Source organism: Typopeltis vanoorti, chromosome 4 (assembly GCF_054136105.1).
Source record: "Typopeltis vanoorti isolate ZY-2024b chromosome 4, IOZ_Tvanoo_1.0, whole genome shotgun sequence".
Classification (NCBI taxonomy): domain Eukaryota; kingdom Metazoa; phylum Arthropoda; class Arachnida; order Uropygi; family Thelyphonidae; genus Typopeltis; species Typopeltis vanoorti.
Window position 1 is genome coordinate 76,524,501 of NC_143552.1, and position 25,268 is coordinate 76,549,768.

The 25,268-nt window shown below is 34.9% G+C and overlaps 1 protein-coding gene across 1 annotated transcript in view; it reads right to left on the minus strand.

Moving 5' to 3' along the window:
- Positions 1–25,268, minus strand: part of LOC150107422 (transcription initiation factor TFIID subunit 1-like) — a 960,372-nt gene that overhangs the window by 488,021 nt on the left and 447,083 nt on the right. Inside the window, exon 20 of the mRNA XM_090391850.1 lies at positions 21,062–21,203. Within this exon, the coding sequence (XP_090247976.1) occupies positions 21,062–21,203 (142 nt within the window). The remainder of the gene's footprint in view (positions 1–21,061; positions 21,204–25,268) is intronic.

Here is a 25,268-nt window from a genome sequence, read left to right on the forward strand (position 1 = left end):
AAGCAAAGGTGTCATCTGTATCCCTTGAAATTGATAAAATTAAGTATCGTGCAGTTATAAAATTCTTTGTAAAAGAAGGTTTAACGCTAAAAGAAATTCATTCGAAGTTCATAAAAGTTTATGGGCCCCTCTTCTCCTTTGTTTTCGGCAATTAATAAATCGGCTGTTGAGTTTAAACGTGGCCATACCAGCTTTGAAGATGATCCATGTGAAGGACATCCAAAAAGTGAAACACCACCAGAAATCATTGATCAAGTGCACGATATGGTATTGGGTGACCTGCAAGTCAAACTGTGTGAAATTGCTGAGACAATAGGCATTTCAAAAGAATGTGTAGGATATATTTTGCATGAAGAATTGCAAATGAAAAAGTTTGCACAGGATGGGTGCCGCGCTTGCTCACAGCAGATCAAAAACACACTTACATGAAGATCTCTGAACAGTGCTTGGAGCATTGCAGCCAGAATAAAAATGATTTCATGCATCGATTTATTACTATGGATGAGACTTAGATTTACTATTACACATCAGAATCCAAACAGCAGTCAAAACAGTGGACAGAAGCCAGTTGTTCAGTGCCAAAGAAGACAAATTCGGTTCCATCAGCAGGAAAGGTCATGGCATTGGTGTTTTGGGATGCTAAAGGCATTTTGTTTACTAATTATCTTGAAAAGGTAAAACAATAACCGGGGAATATTATTCCGATCTTTTAAACAGACTAGACAAAAAAATTCACAAGAAAAGACCCAGTTTGCAGAACAAAAAATCATCTTTCATCAGGACAATGCACCTGCCTACAAAGGTGTCTTGGCAATGGGAAAATTAAGGGATCTACACTATGAATTGTTGGAACATCCACCCTATTTTTCCCAGATTTGGCTGCCTCTGACGTCTATCTCTTCCCAAAACTAAAACTCTTCCTTTCTGGTCAGCGTTTTTCTTCGAATCAAGAGGTGAATGCAGCTATAAAGGGGTATTTTGCAGATCTTACTGAGAACCACTACAGGGATAGGATAATGGCCACTGGAGCATCGCTGGAATAAATGTATTAGTCTTAAAGGAGATTATGTTGAAAAATAAAAATAATTTTGAAATTATAAATAAGTTTTTTTCATTGTTAGACTGAAAACTTTTCAGACCACCCTCGTACCTGATTTTGCATTAAACCATCTTTCTATATTCCCTTCAATTCTAATTGCTGACATAGAATTTAAATATAGACTATGTACTACCCTGTATGACATTCCATTTACTTCCATATAACTGTAGTGTTTTGAAAAGCTTTTCCCCTGATACCTTACTGCATGCCTTTTCCAGATCTACAAAACCTAAGTACAGATTCTTGTCATAACCCCATGATTTCTCAACTCATCCCATTCATGTGCCGTCTCCTACCTAGGAGGTTGACTACCATGATGTGACTCATAATTAACTACAGGCATAACGACATGTGGTGAGGATCCTATCTCTTCTACATATTGTTGTCGGTATTCATATCTATTGTTGTCAGTATTCATTCTATTTAAGTGACCATACCACTCTAGCTTAGTCTTACTCACACATTCTTGAAAGCAATGTCAAGTTCCTCGTGTGAAAAACCCGCATTTCTGGGTAAAAAAACCTCTACCTCCATATGAGACTGGCTAACTCACCTTTAGTTGAAAGAGACCAAATAAAAAGTTTTCTCAAGTCATAGACAGGAATCGAACCGAGGTCTTTCCATCCAAAGGGCTTCGTCTATATCGACTGAGCTATAGAGGCTCATTTCTCAACTATTTGTTGTAAAGTGAAAATCTGATCTTGACAACCTCTATTTGGCCAGAATCCAGCTTATTCTTCTCTCAATTTTTCTTCTATAACTTTTCTCAGCTGTTCTTCAAGTACGCTTGCTACAGCTGTTACTTTCTCGAATCTTACCTGGAACACTTAATAGAGAATTTCTCTGCAATTTTCAAGAGCTTTACTACAATCATCTGGAATTCAAGCTTTTGACCAGGCCCTCTGAATTATGCAGTGTAACCACTGCAAAACTTTTATATCTCCATATTTGAGCATTTCTGGTTGAATATCATCTCAAGCTACCTTTCCAGATTTCAATTTCCATAGTATTTTCTACATCAAGTATTGATATATACTCCTGTTTGCATTTTTTGGGAGAATTTCCTACTAGAGTTAGAACTTTTACAGTACTCTCTCCTCATTTTACTAAACTTTTTCAATAGCCTCCTGAACATTTTGCCACCTTTCTAATATTTACATTCTAGTTTCTCTCTGAAGTCTTCCCATAACTTTTGTTTAGTTACTTTCACACATAGCTTAGCTCTCTTACATTTTTCTCTGTATTCTTTTAGGGCATTTGCCGAATTATTTACTAGTAACTTTTGTTATGCTTTCTTCTTTTCTTGGACTATATTTTTATCTTCTTGTGTCCACCATGGTGATATTATTTTTGTTATCCCTGCAGACAACTGCACCACATGCCTCCCTACTGAATCAATTAATGTTTTCTTCAGAGTTTGCCACTGAGATTCCAAGATTTGCATCTCATTTTCAAATTGTTTCATTCTTTCTTCAGTGATGTTTGTATAGTTGAGCATACAGTTTACCTGTAAAAGATGCTCAACTTTAATTCTTTTTATAACTTTTTTTTTTTTTTTACATACTGTTCTTTTTAATGTGTTATTCAGTTTTATTCTACCGAAAACTAAGTGATGGTCTCCTTCCAATTTCAAATCCTCTGTACACTCTTGTATTCTGAACCAGCATGGGAATAACTAATCATCACTTACACCATGCTGGAAATGGTGTTAGTGATGATTAGTCCATATGCCGTTCTGGTTGGCAAAGTGGTCAGTGTATCACTCTCCAGCAAATAGGCTGCGGGTCCGAATCCCTCTGTGGGCATAGATGTTTATGATTGTCTGTGAAAATACTAGTGGTGGTGGTATAGATGATGATGATGACGGTAGATGCGGTTCATTGTAGTTGGTGGATTGAATGGTGAAGAGAGAGTTGTAGAGTAGGTGCCCTCTCTCGATGAGTCTTTGAACTCCCAAGGTCCAAGCAATAATAATAATAATAGTAAAAATATGCTGAGCAGAAATCTAGCAGATACTTACCTTTATTATTAGCTTTGACCTTTTTTTTCCAAATTTTCCCAAAATGTTTCGTAATGCCTAATGGGTTTCATATTCAGGGGTGGTCATATTTTTTGCAGCAAGAGCCCCCCCCCAGTTACCTACCAGAAATTGTTAAGAGCCACATCCCAAAGATCTATGTCAGTCATATACATATACATATAAATACAATATCATTTAAAAGGAATAAGGAAAACAAAGTTTTTGAAACATTATATTTATTATTACATATTTTTTTTACATGTATTTACATTTTTTTATTTACTCTATACTAGTAGAAGGTTTATGGATTTCTAAGTTAGCAACTAATTTTTGACAATTTAGTTTGTAATTAGTAATTGAACTTTTTATTAATTCTTTCAAATGCTGGTTTGTTAATATTGAGAACGATACTTAGATTTTACAAATTTCATCATTGAGTACAGTGATTCAACATCATACGTCGATCCAAAAATTGATAATAAACGATATGCTGCATTTTTTAAATGGCTACTTTATGGTAGGTACACATTTCCAAAATTCATTGATTGAATTTACTGATTTATGTAACATTTTAAGACCTTCGTCTTCTTGCATTTCTATTAACTCCATTTTTCCTGATGCTGTTCCAAGAAGTAAGCTTTTAAAAGCAAGAAACCGTTGTTAATTACACCAATTTCAAATGGATTTAATAGAAATGTGACAGATGGTTTTAATTCTTGTAATTCTACAAATCATTCTTCAAAATCATCCAACTTGTTGATGGCTGTAGGAAGAATATCACATCCTGAAGCAGCTGTTTTCAAACGTGGAAAGTGATTCAGTGTCTTTTCAGTTATATTTTTTTGAAAAAGTTGTAATTTGTTTTTTAAACTAAAAATCTCTGACTCCATTCTGATATATTCTTGTCCTTGCCTTGCAGCGACACATTGAAATTTTGTTAATGTTCCATTATATCGGTAAAAAACATTAAATCCTGGATCCATTCATTTTTTTAATTGCAGATATCACTTTTTTATATCTAGGAATTCGATAATAGGTTCCAATAAAGTTACAAATTTGTTCAATACATCGTGAGTAGATAACCATTTCACTACGCAGTACAATGATAAATCATTTATTTGTTCATTCAAATCAAGTTCATCAATAAAATTTCGAAACTGATGGTGGTTTTTTGCATTGGTACGAATGAAAATTACAATTTTTATGAGTGGTTTAAACACATGTTCAAAATTAAAGTGTTTTGCAACAAGATGTTCTCAATGCAAAATACAATGAATTGGAATGAAATCGAGAATGCTTTCATCTTTTTTTAAAAGTCCAATTAATCCTACATTCTTACCCACCATTGCTGCTGCTCCATCAGTAGCCACACTTAATAATTTACTTTTTGGAACATTTTTAAGGGCAACATCAAAAGCTTCTTAATATCAATGCCACAAGTACTATCTTTTAATGCTATTAAATCTAATAATTCTTCTCGTGTCACTCCGTCCACTTCATACCATATCTATTACAACAGTTATTCAATTTAGTCAGGGAATCTTGCAAACTTACAGCAGATTTATTTAGAAGTATAACATCGTCCGCATAAGGCAAAGAGCGGACATTAACATCTCCAATTCTGATGTCATGTTTAATACCACTTTTCTTCATAATGTGATCCATATAGATAATGAATAACAGAGGGGATAATGTACATCCTTGTCTCACACCAGACACAGTTAACACAATAATCAAGTGTTAACTTCATGGTAACTGTTGCTAACTGTTGACTTACAACTCAAATAAAGACAAAGTATTGCTTGATATAATGCCCCACTGACACCATATAACTGTAGCGTATTGAATAGCTTCTCTCTCTTGGCGCCTTGTCATATGCCTTTTCCAGACCTACAAAACTTAAATACAGATCTTTGTTATATTCCCATGATTTCTCCACTATTTGTCGTAAAGTGAAGATCTGATTATGACAGCCTCTATTTGACATGAATCCAGCTTGTTCTTCACCAAGTTTTTCTTCCACAATTCTTCTCAACCGTTTCTCAAGTATACTTGCATATATCTTACCAGGAACACTCAATAAGGATATACCTCTGTAATTCTCACATTCAATTTTATTTCTCTTTTTATATATCGGTACTATTAGAACTCTACTCCAATCATTGGGAATTCGTCATTCTTTCATTTGGAATTTAAATTATTACCTTTTTATTAATATAAGCACAAAATTCAGTAATGTATCTTTTAAAATTTTCTGACAAGGTAATATAAATATAACTACATTGCTGAACAGCATATGGATAGCAAATTTCATCAATCCACTCAAAAACAATGACTAATCGAGCAGCAAAATACAGCGTATTAGGGATGGCAAACAAACATTGATGATTTTTAGAGAAAAACATCGATTGTTTTTCCTTTTTTTAGCTTTGCCTCAAGTTTTTTTAAATTATTATCATCATTCAGAAAAACTTTATTAGGTGATTGCCCCATGTCTGCTAGAAAATTAAGAAAAATTATAAATATTTTTTATATGTTTGTTGAGCCGCAATAAAATACGAAGAGCCACATGTGGCTCGCGAGCTGTAGTTTGGCCACCATGGTCATATTCTATTCTGCTGTTTAGATCTACAAAAAGGATCACTTTTTCCATTTTCTTTATGTTAGCTGCCTGTTCTAATAACTCAAAAAATTCTTCTACTTTTTCCTTAGGAGAACCTTCTGCTAAGGAAAAATTATGTAGGAACATAGACACAAATAAGTTTCTTTATCCATTTCCCTATTTTGCAGTTTGCACACATACCTCTACTTGAAACTGCCTTCCAGTTATTTTCTTTGCTATTTCTTTACTTTGGACAAATAGAATTCTGAAAAAAGATATTGTCTAAGACTAGTTTACTTTTGCTACTTTGCAAATGAATGTTTGTTCAAAGATCATGCTGAAGAACCTATTACTTCACCCAATATAAACCATAACAGTTGCCATTTTTAACTAAATTTCAGAAACTTTTATTTGACAGAAGTCGAAACATCGAGTGTTTCAACTTCTATATTGAGGTCATCATAAGGAAAACATACTTATTAACAAGACACAAGTTAGATGACACTACACAAAAGTAAGCTAATCATTTTTTAATTTTTTCTACTAGCCTGCCCTCTGGTGAAAAAATAAATAAAAATAAAAAATTCTAAAAATTTTAATGACACTAAGAAACTGTACACTTTTCCCATAAGATATGTGAGCCAGCATTACTTCAGATTAGTATCATGTAGAGGCATTTTTGACAAATGTGCTAAAGCTCCCACTGAAGCAGGTTGAAAAAAAAAAAAAAAAAAAAAAAAAGGGATGGGGTAGGTATAAAAATATGGATTCTTATTTTCAAAAGATGTGTATAAATTTTATCAAATATTATATTGTTTATAAAATTATGCACACACATATGCTGCTAATGACTAAGTGAATGAATGTCTCAGAGATAGAAATGTTTACACAATACACGTGGCAATCAGAGTGGGACAATGATAAAAACCTGAAAGTCTTTTGAGTTTAAGTAAAGGAACAAAAATTTCAATTACACTGGGAGCTAGATTCCCAGCTTTCTATACACTGTATATGATATGCCAAGACAAAACACATAAAAGATGTCAAAATAAGGATGAAAACGACAATAAAATTTTTGTCAAATATAATTTAAAACATTTCAGTAATATTTAGGGAAATTTTTAGTGAATAATGAAAATAAAACAAACCAAAACTGGTATAGCAAAGTTAAAGGTGAATAATTTTATAAGTAATTTCCAATCATGAAAAGTTGTAAACTTATACATAGGTGTATTAGTACTGTGGATGGGCTAATATTATATTTACATAATCCAGAAACCTACTCTGGGGACAAAACATGGAACTTTTGACAAAGCAGGCCTCCACTAAGGGGATGATGACCTCACACACATATACAAGGTGATGAAATTGATTTCCCATGATTGCTCTCCAACTGACAGGCTACTGTGAAGTAGCCTGTCAGTTGGAGAGCAAGCACACTACCCCACTCAACCAAGTGGGTATGTATATTGAAAAAGAATGTATATTGAAAACACACACACACACACACACACACACACACACACACACACACACACACACACACACACACACACACACACACACACACACACACACACACACACACACACAAAGGTTCAAACCAGTTTTAACATAAGAATCTGAAATGTGACTTAGAAATAATCCTGATTAAAGACTAGAGACCACATATATTAGTTGCGAAGAAAATGACTGAAGTGACCAGTTGGCATCATTGGCAGAATCATATTAAAAATAAAGACATTAGAAAGAAAAATTACATTAGTTACATTCAAGAATTTTTTCCCCCAGTTTATTCTGGGATTTTTCATCCCGCAAAGCAGGCAAACTGGCCTTGAGAACTTAACACTACAGGCCATAGGATACACTGGGGCATAGGGCTGACCACCTTATCCTGTAAACGGAGTGAAGTCCGATGATCAATGGTCCCTCGACACCGCAAGGTAAAAGAGGGTATAAAGAAGATGAGATGAGATGAGACATTCAAGAATGTACTAAATGTATTGTAATCATCATGCTTTTCAAGGATTTAGGCCTAGGGTGGCTGTTCCCAGCCTTAGATGAATGAATATATAAAGAATTAATTTAGAAAAAACTGTTGATAGTATGCCAGAAATAACAAACCTGTTTGTATACTATCATAGTATCTTATACACCTCATCATCATCACGAACCATGGGCTCACTGCCCATTGGTGTCCGATGCCTCTTATACACCTGCTGAGTATATACTTGAGTATATACACCTGCTGAGGTTATATATCATGAAATGAAGACAAAAAAAAATGAACTAAGGCTTACCACTGCTGAGCTCAGAAATTTTCTGGTTTCATATAGGCTGTCACAACTATTGACAAACCGGTTGACTAATTTTTTTGTTTTGGATTTAAGGCTCAAGCAACTGAGGCTCTGAGGCCAATGTACTATGTCTGTAAATAGCATGTTCTTCTTGTTGGTTTGTTTGTTTTGTATAAATCTCAAGAGTATCTGGCAGAAAAACATGCCACCTTGGTATGAGACTGGCTAATTCACCTTTAGCTGAAAAACCTTTATGAAGGTTCTTCATGTCTTAGCTATTATAAACAGAGATTGTAGTGTATGAAAATATGTTACACTATTGTCTGTCCCAGAAGCTCAGCTAGTAAAAGCTGCTGCTTATTTATCAATAACAGCTAATAGTATGAATCTTGCACATGGCATGGATGTTTGTATAAGCCTGTCTGGATAACCTTATGTAGCTCTGTGAGTTTATAAGGCTTGTCTGTATTTAATGAAAACATAAATAAATAAATAAAAATTTTAGGAACTGAGGCTACTCAAACTTCCTATAGCTTTGCTACCAGTTTTATAGCTTACCATGGACTATAATGGCCAATTAAGCACTTGTGTTAAGACCTGGCAGTATCAATAGGATTCATTCAAAATGTAAAGGTTTACAATTATTTAGTAATAATAATTACAGATGATGGAACAACAGTTAATGAAATAAAATCAAGAATAGCTACAGCAAAAGAAACATTTTGGAATAATAAATTACTAATGACCTTTGGAATAAATAAACAGACTAAAATAAGAATAATAAAATCATATGTATTGTCCACATTGAATTATGGATGTTGGAGATACAGATATATATATATATATATATATATACACACACACACACACACACACACAAAATCCAAAATCAAGAAATTACAGGCATTTGAGATGTGGTGCTATAGGAGAACACTGAAGATTTTTTGGAACAATAAAAAAACTAACGAAGATGTATTCAAGTTAATAAGAACCAAAAGAGCACTCATGGAAGAACTTATAAAGAGAATGTGCAAGATGGCTGGACACATATTAAGAAGATCAGCAGGAAAAAGTTTCTGAAAATACTGGAGGGGAAAATTAGAGGGAAAAAGATCTGGTAGACCAAGAACTTCTTGAGTTGATGATGTAAAAAATGGATGGGTAACAAGAGTTATTATGAGATCAAAAGAATGGCAGAGGATGACACTCTGGCATACCATTATTGCTAAACTCCAAATTGCAGAAGCTACTTAAGAAGAAACACCTGCATAATTAACTATTTGTTAATATCTTGAGCCTAAAGAAATTATCTGTCTCTCACTCCATTTATCTATTGTACAGTATGCCAAAAACAATTATATCCACAATTAATCATCTATGCTGCACCACACATGCACACTTAGTTCAATACTTCAAAAATGAACAACAGAACTTCAATTGTCCCAAATGTACACTAGAGTATGCATTATTGCCACATACCTAATGTTAGACTGGTTGGCAAAAGTGATTAGCATATCAGCTCTCCAACCAAGGCTACAGGTTCAAATCCTGCTGGGTGCATGGATGTTTGCGACTGCAATTAGGTGGGAAATGAATTTCATTGTTTGTTACAATGCCACTATCCCACTTACTGGAGGCCTGAAGCAGCTTGAAAAAGCACACGTTGGGTCTCTAGAGTAGGATATCAGACTATGTAAAAATAAATAAAGATAGAAAAAAATCCTTAGCAAACTCAGGGTATTAATGTACTACAGGTCTACAGACTTTCATGTGTCATATTAAAAATAATAATAAATAAAACGAAATACAACATAACCAGGAATGATATAACTAACTCCCACAAATCAAAAACTGAGAACTCCTTTATCTTTAGCCTCATGTTGGAAACATGAGGCTAAAGATAATGTTTAAGTCCTAGTGCTGTAAACATTCCTTTAATGGAATATTTACAGCACTAGGAAAGAGCTTACTAACTTCCTAGTACTGCAAATATTCCATTAAACATGATGTCCTCCCAGCATTTAAGCCTTAACACAATTTATCCATAGTTGTAGTTCACCCAATCTGCATCTTTTATTTTTATTTTATTTTATTTTTTATTAACTATTTAATTTATATCAATTCCTGCCCCTCAACCCAATAAGGCAACCTTATATCAGGCTAGGCTATTATATATCCTTTCTATGCTACTTAAACTCAATGAACTAAACATATCCCTCTGGCTTACCAAAGCTTTTCACTTCTGTAGCGAACTTAGAAATATGAAAGAATGCCTTTTTATCCTTCAAGAAAATGCCTATACTGTTAATTGTTAATACATGAAAAGCACATATCTGGAAATCATTAATTATTATATATGCAGGATTTGTTATTTAATTAGAAGTCAGAATCCGAAATCTTTATCTAATAATTTAGCAAACAACACTGACTCTGAAGAGCACAATGGAAAAAGTTGGCAAGACAATATCATGATAACACATCACAATTAACAAAAAAAGAGTGACCACCATTTCCAAAGATAATGTGCATATTGTGGTGTGTGTGTGTGTGTGTGTGTGTGTGTGTGTGCGTGTGTGTGTGTGTGTGTGTGTGTGTGAGAGAGAGAGAGAGAGAAGTTGATTTACCTTGACACAACGGTGACATTGGACCTGAAAGTTAAATCGTATATTGAAAATAATTGGTAATACTGGAATAATTTTTAGTTGCCTGTTTTTATGACTGTTTACTTGTATTGTTTTTAGAGGGGAGAGAGAAAAGTTATTACTTGTATTATATATTGTTCATTATGGCAATTATGCAAAACAGAATAATGGCTGTAGAATTCAGCATGCAGGATTGCGTTTACCCCTGTATGTGTGAGATGGATTCATAGTGAAAAGTGAAACATTTGTGGAAGAGAGTGAGAATGGTGAGTATGTGTATACAAAGTGAGTTGAAAGTGAGTGTTAGAAGGATAGGAAGAGTAAGAAATACAATCATGGAGATATAAATGACAAAAGATGGAAAAACAAAAGTGAGAATGTTAATAAGGTTGTTCTTGAAAGTAAAGTGATAGAAGTGCAGTAAGAAGAATGAAAGAGCAAAAGAGGGACAGTAAGGAAAGGTATGGAAAAGTACAGAGACTGCATTGAGTGCTTGAGAGGAGTGTGACAAAAGCATGTTTTCCTGAAGCAAAGATTAAGAAAGTTGGTGATGCTAAATGGGATGTAGAATGTGAAAGAGATGATTATTTTAGAAGGTACAAATGATCTCATAGCTTACAACTTTAGTATGCAAGAAAATATGAACAATTACTTATAGCAAATCAGAAGAATGAGAGAGAGAGAGAGAGAGAGTACAGACTGTGAGTCTTTTGCTAACTGTATATCAGAGGTGAGTCAGGAAGAAGAAAAGCCATGACTGCAAATGCATTAGCATGTAGGTTGTGCAGAAGGAATAGTGTGTGTGGAGAGAATTTGATGGATAAAAGGACTTACATAAAAACTGATGGTGTGCATTTGAACAAACTTGAATTTAGGTGTTATCTTGAGAAAGTACTGTTCAGTTTGGAAGCACAGCATCGGAAGTGCTTTTTTTGGGGGGGGGGACAAGAAAGTGTGGGTAGAGTCATTCTTCATGTGTGTGTGTGTGTGTGTGTGTGTGAGTGAGTAGAAGATTGATCATAGGAAGCTGACTGTAGATCCTCTGGTAATGAAATTAAGTGGGATAGTCAACACGAGGTATAAAAGGATATGATGGGATGAAAAGGGAGCAGTATAGCAATTTACGTATGTTATTGCTAGAAGCATCTGGAACAAGGGAAGGAGATTTTGTCATTTGTTACTTCAAATGGACCAAAAGTTTTAGGCATTAGTGAGACTTGGTTGATGGAGAATGATAAGAGATAAATGCAAGGGGTAGCATTTTCAGAGATGACAGAGTGAACAGAATGGGGGAGTGATTTGTTAATAATGGCAAAAGAACTAAAGCTAAAATGTAGTAATTCATCAAGAGGATAAGGATTCTTACAGCAGTTGGTCGGCTGGTTTATGGTTTATTGGGGCAAGGTTACTGTAGTACACAAGGTCATCTCAGAGCAGTACATTTAAGGCTATTTGGTGTAAAAAGGAGGCCAACAGAATGCAATATATGCCTGGCTGCTGCTACAGGCTGTGGGGGGGGGGGGGAGTACAACTGGGAATGTGAATGGCATGCATCAGCCAATTAGCACAATGAGTGCAAGGCAAGTTATTATTATGCAGGACTTCAACTGCAGGAACATGGACCAGAATGAGGACTGGTCATAGGAAGGGAAGAAATTTACACAACTGCTATTACCTGAAGTAATAGGTAATGAAGAGGACTCAGGGTTTGAGAGTGCTAGTTCATGTAACAGGTCAAGAATTTCGTATGAACCAAGGTAGAAACATTGTCTCCTTGAGGGAAGGAAATCATGTGGTCTTATTACAGACAATCCATAGGAATGAAGGACTTTTAGTTAAAAAGAGATATACTGTATCTGGAACAAATCAAGTTAATATGACAAACTGAGGAGCCATCAAGGAGCAGTGCCATGAAATAATATGGATGGGGAAAGTATAACAAGAACTGATAGTAAGGAGGTAATAGAAGAAGACAAAATAGTTGAGTTAGTTAACGTTGATTTTGTAAGAGTGCACCATCCAGGTGCACTCTTACAAGATGATGACTGTGTAGTGGCAGACATGACATCAACTGATGCGAATATAGAGGTAGATGAATTGGAGGTAGTTATGATAGTGTAGAACATTAAAGCAAGAGCCAGCTTGGTTTCCACTGGAATCTGGAGGGGAAAGGCATTACAGTATACATCAGATGGACAAGGGATATCTGAAGAAAGCAGTACTGTATACCCAGAGTGAGAAGGATAAATCAAGTGGAACTAATATGGAACTGCACCATCATCAAGTAAAAGTTGCTGAAAAAGAAAAAGCTGTGGAAAGTACATAAAGAGAAAGATGATCAGCAGGTGCATAAGCAATACAAAGAAGACACAAGATGGGAGAATGCATGGTTTGGAAAATACATTGTGATTGTAAAAGGAAGCTGGGTGAGAAAGCCAAAAACAATCTCAAATACTTTCTTTCATTATATGGCAAGTTAACAGAGGAATGACTACGGAAGAAATATTTTAATTGGTACTGATGAAAGCAGATAAAATAGCTTACTGAATGATCATAGTGCAAGGGAGCCATGAGATCCATCATCATCAATTTTCTGACATGTATCCTCAAGGGAGTGTACAGGATATGATAGTACTACATGAAAAATTTACATCATTACTAACTTCCTATCTACAATTTTCCTCCAAATCAATCTCTTACCTGTCAAGACTCCAACATTATCAGATCTTATATTTTTATCTTCTAAGGCACTTTTTTACTGTATCAATCCACCTACATCTTGGTCTTCCTCTGGGTCTTTTTCCTGACAACCTGGCAGAGAACACTTGTTTTGCTAACCTTTCCCCTCCCATTCTGTTTAAGTGACCATACCACCTGAGATTAGCTCTGCTAACACATTCCTGGATGCTTACAATGTCAAGGTATTTCCTAATATTCTCTTTTTAATATGATATTGCCATTGATGCCATCTGTTCATGCACCTAATCTTTCACAGGATTTTCATATCTGCGGTCTCTAGTCTTTGGTCAAGTGTTTTACTTCTGACCCAGCTCTCAGATCCCCAAGTTAAAATTGGTTTGAACACTTTCTTGTATACAGCTAATTTAGTGTTTTCACTAATTTCTCTCTTATTCCATATAATTTTATTCATTTGATTTCTTACCATACCAGCTTTGTTGATTCTGTTGTGTATGTCCATATTTAATTTACATCTTCACTAAAAAAATCGTGCCAAAGTAGCTGAAATGTTTTACTTGTTATAGAGGTTCTCCATTCACAATGCAGTTGATATTTTCAATTGTTCTGCCTATTTTCATTGTCTTTGCCTTGTTATTGCTGCCCTTTATACCATATCTATTACAACAGCTACTCAATTTAGTCAGAGAATCCTGCAGACTTGTAGCGGATTTATTTAGAAGTATAATATCATCCGTATAAAGCAAAGAGCTGACATTAACATCTCCAATTTTGATATCAGGTTTAATATCACTTTCCTTCATAATGTGATCCATGTAGATAATGAATAACAGAGGAGATAATATACATCCTTGTCTGACACCAAATTTAACATTAAACCATCTGCCTGAACTTTCTAAAATTCTAACTGCTGACTTACAACTCTAATAATAATACCCCAATGACACCATACAGCTGTAGCATTTCGAATAGCTTCTCTCTTGGCACCTTATCATATGCCTTTTCCAGTACTACAAAACTTAAATGCAGATCTTTATTATATTCCCATGATTTCTCAACTATCTGTTATAAAGTGAAAATCTGATCCTGACAGCCTCTATTTGGCCTGAATCCAGCTTGTTCTTCACCAAGCTTCCCTTCCACAATCTTTCTCAGCTATTTTTCATAAATCTTACCAGGAACACTCGGCAGAGAAATACATCTGTAATTCTCACGTTCAGTTTTATTTTCTTTTTTATATATGGATACTATGAGGGCTCTACTCCAATTATCTGGAATTCATCCCTTTGTCCAGGCCTTCTGATCTACGAAGTGCACCAACTGTAAGACTTTTATACCACCATATTTGAGCATTTCTGGTCGAATATCACTACTCCAGCTGCCTTTCCACATTTAGGCTTTTGATAGCTTTTTCTACTTCAAGTATGGATATGTATTTCTGTTCAGTGTTTTTTACCACTGTGCTGTCACTGTTTTGTTTCATTTAGCAATTTTTCAAAGTAATTACTCCAAACTTCAAGGATATCTTTTTTTCTCCAGTTTTCATATTACCTTTATCATCTCTAATTCCTTTTACAGCACTCTTTCCTCCATTTCTAAGCTTTTTCAAAAACCTCCAGGATATCTTGTGACCTTCGTGGTATTTATTTTCTATGTTCTTGCCAAAGTCTTCCGTTTAGCTTTGTTAGATGTGTCTCTGTATTCTTTAAACACACAAGCTGACTTATTTGCCAGGAACTTTTAATATGCTCTCTTCTATTTCTTCACTGCCTCTTTAACTTCCTGTGTTCATCATGGAGTTCTGATTTTCTATCCTTGCAGACAACCTCACCACATGCCTCTCTCTCACTCTCTTCTGGCTGAATCAATCAATGCTTCCTTCAGGGCTTGTCACTGAATCTCCAAGGTTTGGTTCCAGTTCTCAAACTCTTTCATTTTTCTTGAATAATGTTTGAGTATTTTAGTCTTCAGTTCGCATCTAAGAGCTGCTTAACTTTAATTCACTTTAAAACTTTCTTGCATGTTCTTCTTTTCAATATGAAATTCATTTTATCCTGCTCAAGACTAAATGGTGATCATCTCCAGTTTCAAATCCTCTGTACACTATAATATCCTGCATGAGGGAGAAAACATCACTATCAACATTTGATTATATAGAGAAACCTTGGAGAATTCATGACTAAAATTAACGCATGTGAACCACAGTAGTAGGTTTTTTATTATGTAAATATTTTGTCCTAGGTATCTTAGGACATCATCAGTAGAGTAGAACAATACTAGGAATGACACAAAGGATATGGTGCATACGTACAATAGAATCCAAATTGCGTGCATTTATGCCCGAACTTAAATTAGATTAAATTAATTAAATTGAATTAAAATTAAATTACAGTCAAGTTATTTTAACACAATTTTGTATGACAATTTCCCATGCTTTAGGGATGGCAGAATAACATTGTGGTTTAGATTTGGTCTGTGAAGTAGGGCTTCAGCACTTTCTTTACATAAGCGTTCATATTTATATGAAGATCTGTCTAGGAGTTTTGTCTTTTCCCAGTGGATCTTGTGGTTTGGGTTTTCAACTCCGTGTTGAGTGAGGCCTGATTTTTGCGGTTTGATGAGGCGGATATGGTCTTGATGTTCCAAAATGCGTTTAAAAACTGATCTGCCTGTCTGTTCAAAATAAGAGAGTTTACAGGAGCATGGAACCTCGTATACACCAGATAGTAGCATAGGTGAAAGTTTGTCTTTGGATGAATGTAACAGGCTGTGGATCTGGTTGATGGGTTTGTAGGTGGCAGTAAGATTGTATTTTTTCATAATTTTCGAGAGCCATTTGGAGAACAAGCCCATAGGATTCTATGGGCTTGTTCTTGTCTAGGTTGATGCGTAGAGAAGTTGCTGATGATTTTTTGAGTTGTTTTGAGATTGTATCCATTTAGAGTGGCTGTGTTTTTGATTATTTCCAATTCTTGTTTTAGAGAATCCTCGGAGGAGCAAAATCTGTGTGCTCTGGTTACCAATGATTTAATGATGCCAAATTTTTGAGAGGGATGGTGAGCAGAAGTATGGTGAATGTAGCAACCTGAAAATGTCGCCTTGCAAAAGACAGAGGTGGAGATGGAACCGTCTTCTTTTCTTTGGATGTGTAAATCCAGAAAGGGTATGCCCTGTGGGGATTCTTTTTCTAATGTAAATTTGATGCATGGATGAAGGAAGTTGATTTTTTCTAAAAGCTGAAGTAGCTCTTATTCGGAATGACTCCAGACTGCAAAGATATCATCGACATATTGAAGCCAGAGTTTTGTTTGGGTTTAAACCCAAGAATTTTTTCTTCAAGATGTTCTATAAAAAGGTCTGCCAAGTTGGGTGACAAGGGGGACCTCATTGCTGTTCCCTTCTCTTGCTTGAAGATTTTTCCTTTCAATGTGAAGTAACCGGAAGTGATAACAAATTTGAAAAGTTCAACAATATCCGACGGAAATTTTTGATTTAACAGGTCTACAGTTTCTTTATGGGGGATATTGGTGAAGAGAGAGACGATGTTGAAGCTAATTAGCATGTCAGCTTTTATTTTGGTGTGGAATTCTGTGGATTTTTTTTTTTTTGAAAAGGTTGAATGGCCTATGTGGGGACGGAGAAGGTTGGAAAAGAATTTTGATAACTTGTAAGTCGGGCTGCTCATTGAATCAATGATAGGTCTGAGTGAGATGGTGTTCTTGTGAAGCTTGCGTAAACTGTATATTCTTGGAGGTCTACCATGATATGTCTCGGGTTTTTTTGAAGTTTCTTCATCTAAAGACTTTATTTCATCAAGTAACTTGTTCAGTTTCTTTACCTGTCTTTTTGTGGGATGATAGTCAAGTTTTGCATAAGTATTTCGGTCTCTGAGTAATAGATTCATTTTTCGGTCATATGAAACAGTATCAAGAACCACTGTGGTATTTCCTTTGTCAGCTCTGGTGATTTACGTAATAAAAACCTACTACTGTGGTTCACGTGTGTTAATTTTAGTCATCACTATCAACAATAACATAGTCAATGAAATTTTTTGTATTCCTTGCCTCTTCTCTCCATGTGAATTTGTGCACATTTTTATGTTGGAACATTGTGTTAATAATAACCAGTCCATTTTCTGAGCAGAAATCCAACAGGTATTTGTCATTATTATTAGCTTTGCAATTTTCTCCAAATTTTTCCAAAATATTTTTATATGTCTGACAATCATTTCCTACTCTGTTATTCAGATCCCCAACAAGGACCAACTTTTCAATTTTCATTCTGTCAGTTGCTTTCTCTAAAATCTCAAAAAATTCCTCCACTTCTATCTTAGTAGAACTTTCTGTGGGACGATAAGCACAAATAAGTCTCACTGTTCAGTTTCCCATTCTGATATTTGACCACATCAGTCTACTTGATTGTAGACTGATGTGGTCAAATATCAGAATGCTATTCAAGAAGATTAGCCTCATATTTAGTGTTGAATACTATGGCTACTCCTTCTTTTCCTTGATTGTCATTGCCTGAATATAACATTTTGTATTTATTGCTCAGAAAGATCTCACCAGTTTTTGTCTTTTTTGTTTCAGTCACCCCTATTATGTCGATCTGGTACTTATCCAATTCCTTTTTCTTTGCCATTCAAACTTCTTATGTTGATAGTACCAATCTTGAGCTCTGGTGATGTTGAGTTGGGGTGTGTTTTAGGATTTGTTCCAGTAGCTGACTTTTCGCTGTTTGCCCTGGTTCCCTGGCAAAAACAACAGGGTCCTTGTTTAACCAGGCAATACCCCCAGCCGACATGAAATTCTGGCATTGTTGTAACATCATTTCATATTTTTCATTCAGTATCCAGGTAGACCTAACAGAGTGCACCATGAGAAGGTGAGGATTGGGCATTATGTTAGAAGACCTGGTTGGTTCTCTGCATTCCTTTAAAGGCTATGTTGGAATCTCCTCTCAGTTATACAGCTTTGACCCTTAAGCATCATGGGATCCAGTCAGAGATATTGGGGAGTCAGGTGATTTGAGAAAACTTGGCTGATTTGAGAAAAGATAGATAAAATGAAGGTAATTATGAAATTGCAGAATCTTAAGGCAAATAAATGGAATCAGATGGAATATTCGCCCATGTATTCTGATGTATAAAGAAATGGCAACTCCTCTCAACAAGCTGTTTCCAAGTCCCAGTTCCGGGAAGATGCCAAGTGAGTGGAATGAGAACAAACCAGCGCTAAGGCAGAAAGGAGGTTCCCAAGACAGAGGTAACAAATTACAAACCAATCAATATCTCAGGAGTTGTAGATAAAGTGCTGAAGATGCTAGTAAAATTAGAATTCAGGAATGGGTTGAGGACAGTGCAACACTGTATATAATTTGCTCATTTTTTATTTAATAAAGTGACAATTGAGTTGCATTAAAGGAAATGACTTTACAATGAAATCATTGAACTTTGAAAAATCATTACAATAGGATATCACAAGAACCTCTTTTAAATAAACTGGAGCAAATGGGAATGGGTATGAATATGGTTATATGGATAAGAGAATGGCTGATGGACAGATACAGAAGAGTAGAATATGGAGAGAACTGAATCCAAAAGAAGGCAGGTGACCAATGATGTACCAGGGGTTCTGTATATTTAATTTTTACACTAATAATATAGGAAAGGATTTAGGTGGAACTATTCAGTTAGCTGCCAATGACATCAAACTTGGAAGAGTCATAATCAAGGAAGTTGATAGAGAGATCCTACAGTTGACTTAAAAATAGACTAGTAGTATGGAAATAGGATAATGGCCGCCAGTTTAATATGGAGATGTAATGTAATGCACATGCTGTGTACTACAATGATGAAACTGGACTACAGGATATTAATAAAGCCAGGGAATTGTGGGTGATCACAAACCAGTTAAAGTTAAGAGGACACTAGCATAGCTTGCCAAAAACAGAATACTGTTTTTGGTGAGCTTTGATGTAAGAACACAATAACAAACTGGAATAGGGATGTTATTATTCCTCTTTATAAGGCTTTAATGAGAGAATACTGCATGGAAAACTATTAGATAAGTGAGGGCAAATGGAAATGGATACGAGGCTGGTGGCATGGAATGGGGGGGGGGGGGTGGCTGATAGACAGATATTGGAGAATGGTGAAGTGGAATCAACACGAATGAGGGTAACTAGTAGTGCCTCAGGGCTCTGTACTAGAATCACTACTCTTTAATTTGTACATTCATATATATAGCAGAAAATCAGAAAATCTAAAGGTGGATATTCAGTTGTTTGCCAATGATGCAAACTAGAGAGGACAATTTATTTATTTAACAGTGAAGTAGATATCTTTACAGGATGATTTAAATAAATTGGCAGCATGGGCAGAGGACAATGACTGCCAATTCAATGTTGTAAAATGTAAGGTAATGCACTTCAGGAAAAGACTGCACACTTTTGAAATCCAGATAACATATTGCAAGAGTTTTCAAAACAGCTCATAGGATTGCATAGAAGCTAAAGAACACATTGACAAGTAAAGATAGGGGAAGTTATTATCCCTCTTTATAAGGCTACGATTCAGCCACATCTGTGCACAACTACATGTGCACAGATTTAGTCACCTGCACTTTTTGGGCGGGATCAGGAGATAGTTCAGAGGATTCAGAGACAAGTGAGCAAGCTGGTGACAGGTCTGTGGAATGTTCCCTATGAGGAAAGAGTGAGGGTGTGGGAGTTGCAGAGTTTAGCTAACAGGCAGAGGAGAGGGGAGTATAATAGCAACTTATAAGCTACTAAATAGATTTTATAAGATTGACACAGAAGAAATTTTTTAATACATGTGGAGTAGGGGGAAAACAAGGGATCACATTCAGAAGTTGTCTAAGAGTGTGGTTAATATGGTTGTGTGGACTAGGTTCTTTACTTGTAGAGTGCTAAATTAGTGGAATGGATTGCCAGAGGTGGTGGTGAGTGTCCCAACAGTAAATACATTTAAGATGTATGGTAGGTATTGTGTAAATGGATAGAGTGGGTCTCCAGCAGTAAGTCTTTTGACTCTATGGAGTAGCCATATAAATAATAATAAGGCCATATCTGGATTATTGTTTGCAGATCTGTCACCTGGATTCCTTGGGGATGGTGGAGATGATTTAGAGGTAAGTGCCTAAGGTTTTGACAGCTTGTGGACTGCTCTCTATGAGGGTGAACTGAAAGTCTATGGGTTTCAAAGCCTAGTTGATAGGTGGAAAAAAGAAAGAGTATGATAGAAGCATGCAAGTTATTAAAGGCATTTTACAGGTTTTCAAATATTTAGCAGGAAAAGAGAGGGAGAGAGGGAGAGCAAGAAGTCACTTCTGAAAACTGAGTTGAGCAATCTTTTTTTTTTTCTTTCTTTAGAGGTGATGAATGGTTTACATGGGTTGCCAAGCTATGTGTGTGTGTCATCGGTGAATAAGTTCAAGATAAAGTATGACAAGTATTGTGTGAATAATGGCTAGTACAATCCTGCTAAATGAGTTTTACTCTATAGAGTTGCTTAAGATAATAAAAATGATAACATCAGATTGAACCATGATTTAAGTACACATCTAAAAAAAGGTAAAGCCATTAAAATAAAAGCAAATTATCTTAGATTACAGCAATCTTTAGTCAAGGTTCAGCTTTGTTTAAAGTAATTTATTAGTTATGCAGCATTCTGAAATTACTTACCTGTCCTTTTGAAATCTGCACATAGCTTTAATCTTTTTCTTATGCTGCTTTCAGAATGAGAAGGAAATGCTTTTTTAATATCTTCCATTTTAATACGTCGAGGACTATCTTTGCTTTTCCAAAATAAACGATATATAAATACCTGAAGAAGTAAAAACACATGATAACTATATTTAATCTTTTATTTTTTTTCAGATTCAAACTTTAGTATATAATACTTATAAACTACTAAAAAAAAAATTTCACCAATTTAAAAAAAAAAGAAGAAAAAATTCCTTTCCTGTTTCAAAATTAAGGTGAAAGGAAGTCTGCAACTGATAAGAAAATTAATAAAAGTACCATTAATAGTCTATACAGAATGGAGTATAGTATAGTATACCGACCTTGTAGGAATGATTAGAAAATGAAGATGGCAGAACACTCTACTGTCTATTACTTTGTGCAATGATGATCTCACAGCAGGCAATGAAAAATCATCTGTAATCAGCTAAATACATTCAAAACCAACCGTGACTGTATTCAAATTTGCAGCCTTTAGGCTGAAGAGCAGAGATGCTACACATTCAGACAATCACAAGCTGATGTTACAAAAGTCACATCATGGAGAAAGAAGTAAATAAAATGGGGCACTGAATTTCAACAATGACTCTTCTTCAGGATTCAGGACAAACGGTGAAAAGTCAGCAACCTGAACAACCCAAACTCAACAGAAATGAAAAGTAAGAAACATCCATATTAAAGGGATGAAACTAGTAGAGGAATTACAGATATACCATTCTATCTTAACTAGTGTTACAGAAAATAGGAAAACAAAACAGTGAGACACTTCTAATTAACAACCATAAGATGTTATATATAGTCAACAGAAATCAGAGAAAGGAAGCAAAAGCTACAATTTTTCTTTAGCCTCTTTCCAGCCACTGCTGGATATAGGCCTTCCCATTTACTTTACAGTTCTGTCTGTCTTTAGTCAATGTCCACCATCTATGTCCAACCTTTGTAGATCATCCCTCTATCTTGTTCTTTGGTGATATTTCCTTCTCTTGGTATCCACTCTGTGCTTAATTCTGCCTACTTTTCAGCTGGCAGTCTACTAATAAGGCCAAGCCCATCTCTATTTACTGTACATGCTTTACAATGCTTCACAATATCTTCTACTCCACTTATCTCTCTACATCTCGTATTTCCTATTCTGTCCCATTTTGTTATGTGGAGCATTCTGCTCTCCAAGGCTCTTTGCGTCACATGCAACCTGCCTTTCTGTTTTTAGTTGTTGCCCATGTCTCGCTTACATAGCTAAACACTAGAATAATGCATATATTAAAGAGCTTTCTTTTTGGGCATATAGGTAAATATCTTAACAGATAATTTTTATACAACCAAAATGATTTGTTTTCTTATATGATTCTTCTGCTTATATTTTTGCCTTGTTTTTCCTTAAAACTAACTAATTGACCAAAGTAAATATAGTCCTCCACAATTTCAACATGATTATCTGTTAATTTTAGTTTGATTTCACCTGAATTTGTGATCTGTTTGATTTTAGTTAATCTTTAAACCTTTTCTCCTGCTTTCTCTCTCTCTCTCTCTCTCTCCCTTGATAGAGAAAGCAGAAGAAAAGGTTTAGTTAATCTTTAAACCTTTTCTCCTACTTTCTTTAACAAGGTCATTTAGCATTTCCTGAGCTTCTTCATTATTTTTTGATAAAAGAACAATGTCATCTATAAAACATAAGTGAGTGAGGTTTTTTTCATTAATGCAATTTTTGTAGTTTTTCCATGCGAGTCTGAAAAGGTTGCCGATCCCTGCTCTATATCAATCAGAAACAATAAACAGTTTAAAACAACAAGCCATCCCAACAAAATATATCTGATTATTAAAAACTGTTTACCGAAACTCAACAGCCAGTATAAAGCTAAAACATAAAGAGAAAGGAATTTGGTATCAGGAGAGGAGTAAGTCAAGGAGATCCTATATCACTGAAATTGTTTTCTGCTACATTAGAAGGAGGCTTAAAGCCTCCTTCTTAAACTGTTTTAAACTGTTTATTGTTTCTGATTGATATAGAGCAGGGATCGGCAACCTTTTCAGACTCGCAGGCCACATTCAACTTTTATGTTTAATAATCGGGCTGCAAGCATTTAATTAAGAGAAAATAGTGACTGAAAAAAAAAACTTGAGTTATCAATATTTATGATATCAATCTTGAAAAACACAGAAATATTTAAAGTATGAGATATGAAACAAGCATGAAAATGAAACTCAATGAAAAATTATCACCTAAAAACAAAGCAAAATAGTTTATGCATCACAATGTGTCTCCTTGATTAATGTGCCTTTTGTGATTGTTTTCCCTCAGCCAAATCATCTGTATCCACTTTATAACCTGAGTGCAAATTCGAATCGAAGCATGCGAATATTCATCAGTCAGTCGAGAAGAAAAAATTTATTTTTTTCTAAAACTAATGGCAGAAAATGCTTGTTTGCAAATGTATGTGCTTCCAAATGCAACTATCATCTTCTTTGCGAAACTGATTAATCCTTCAAATTTTTTTGGTAAACATCAATAAAATATTTGGACATTTTCTAACGAAAATGCGTTCTTTAATGTTTCATTGTGTTGTAATTCCAAAACTTGTATCTGTAGTTGGTTTGGTACGTCATCAATGTCGACATTAAAAGGGTTCAAATATAATCGCATTTCGATGCTATTTTTGTGAAAATCCACAAATCTTGTTGAAAATTCCGTTTGTAAATCTTCAATAGTACCAACAAAAAATTATTTCCTTTTGTGTTCAACCGTAGATGCAAATTTGCAACAAATATATTGATGTAGATTTTCTTCCATCATATGTTTCTTCAACAGACATAGTTTGCCTTCAAAAGCTTTTATGTCAGAAAACAGTTCTGCTAATAATTTACCTTGGCCCTGAGGGTTCAAATTAAGTTCATTAAGGTACATTGTAATATCTACCATAAATGCAAGAGACATAATCCATTTTTTATTCGATAGTTGTGGGACAGTATTATCATGTTCTGTCATGAAAATATCTATTTCTTCATATAAATTAAAAAAAATCTTTTTAGCAAGCACCTCTGCTTAACCATCTAACATCTGAGTAGTAGATAACCTCCTCATACTCCAATTCTATTTCTATCAAGAATTCTTGAAATTGGCGGTGTTTCAGACCGTTGCGTCAGATGTAATTTACAGTTGATATCACAATGTCCATAATGTCTTTCATTGATGACAAAATTTTGCTACAAAGTACTTCCTGTTGAATGATGCAATGGAACACCATTGGATTATCATAACCAATGGTGTTCCATTGGTTATGATAATCCAATAACCTAAATTCTGTAATTCTGCACAAATTCGACCTGCTGCACTGGTGTTAGAGCCACAAATATTTCTTCCACCATCGGTTGTCACACTATATAATTTTTTTCCAGTCCAATTCTAAAGAATCAATAGTTTCTTTTACCTTTATGAACATGTCATTGCGGGTTGTAGTACCTTTTAAACCACACAAACTAGCCAATTCTTCATGAACATCAGTCACTATCGATGCCCTGAATAAATATCCTCAACTGCACAGTGTCTGTTACTTCAGTACTTTCATCCAATGCCTGAGCGTAACACTCAAATGATTTTGCTTTAAATTTAAGCTGCTCAAATAAATTGATACCGATTTCTTCTACTTGCCTTGTACAAGTCCTGGCAGATAACTAATATTTTGAAATAACGTCTTCTTTTCTGGGCATATTTGTTCATTTTCAGCAAATAAACATCGTTTAATAAATTCTGCATCTGTATAACACCTTCCTTCTTTCGCAACAAGTTCCCCTATGATATAACTAGTACGAACAATCAATTCATTATGAATACTTTGCTTCTTAAATATATGTTTTGCTGAGCAGTCAAAGAAGTTTGTAATTTATTAATTTGATTTTTTCTAAGTTCACAGTTCGAATCCGTGTATTAGCTTTCATGTTCATTCTTGTAATGACGTCTGATATTATATTCTTTCATAACAGCAACACTTTTATGACAAGTAAGACAAAGGGGCTTACCCTCATTTTCAATAAAGAAGTATTTGCTGTTCCATTCATCATTAAACCTTCTTCCTTCATCTGCAATTTTACTTGTTCTTGAACCCATTTTTGAAATTATTTTTAACAAATATACATCCTCTGAAAATAATAG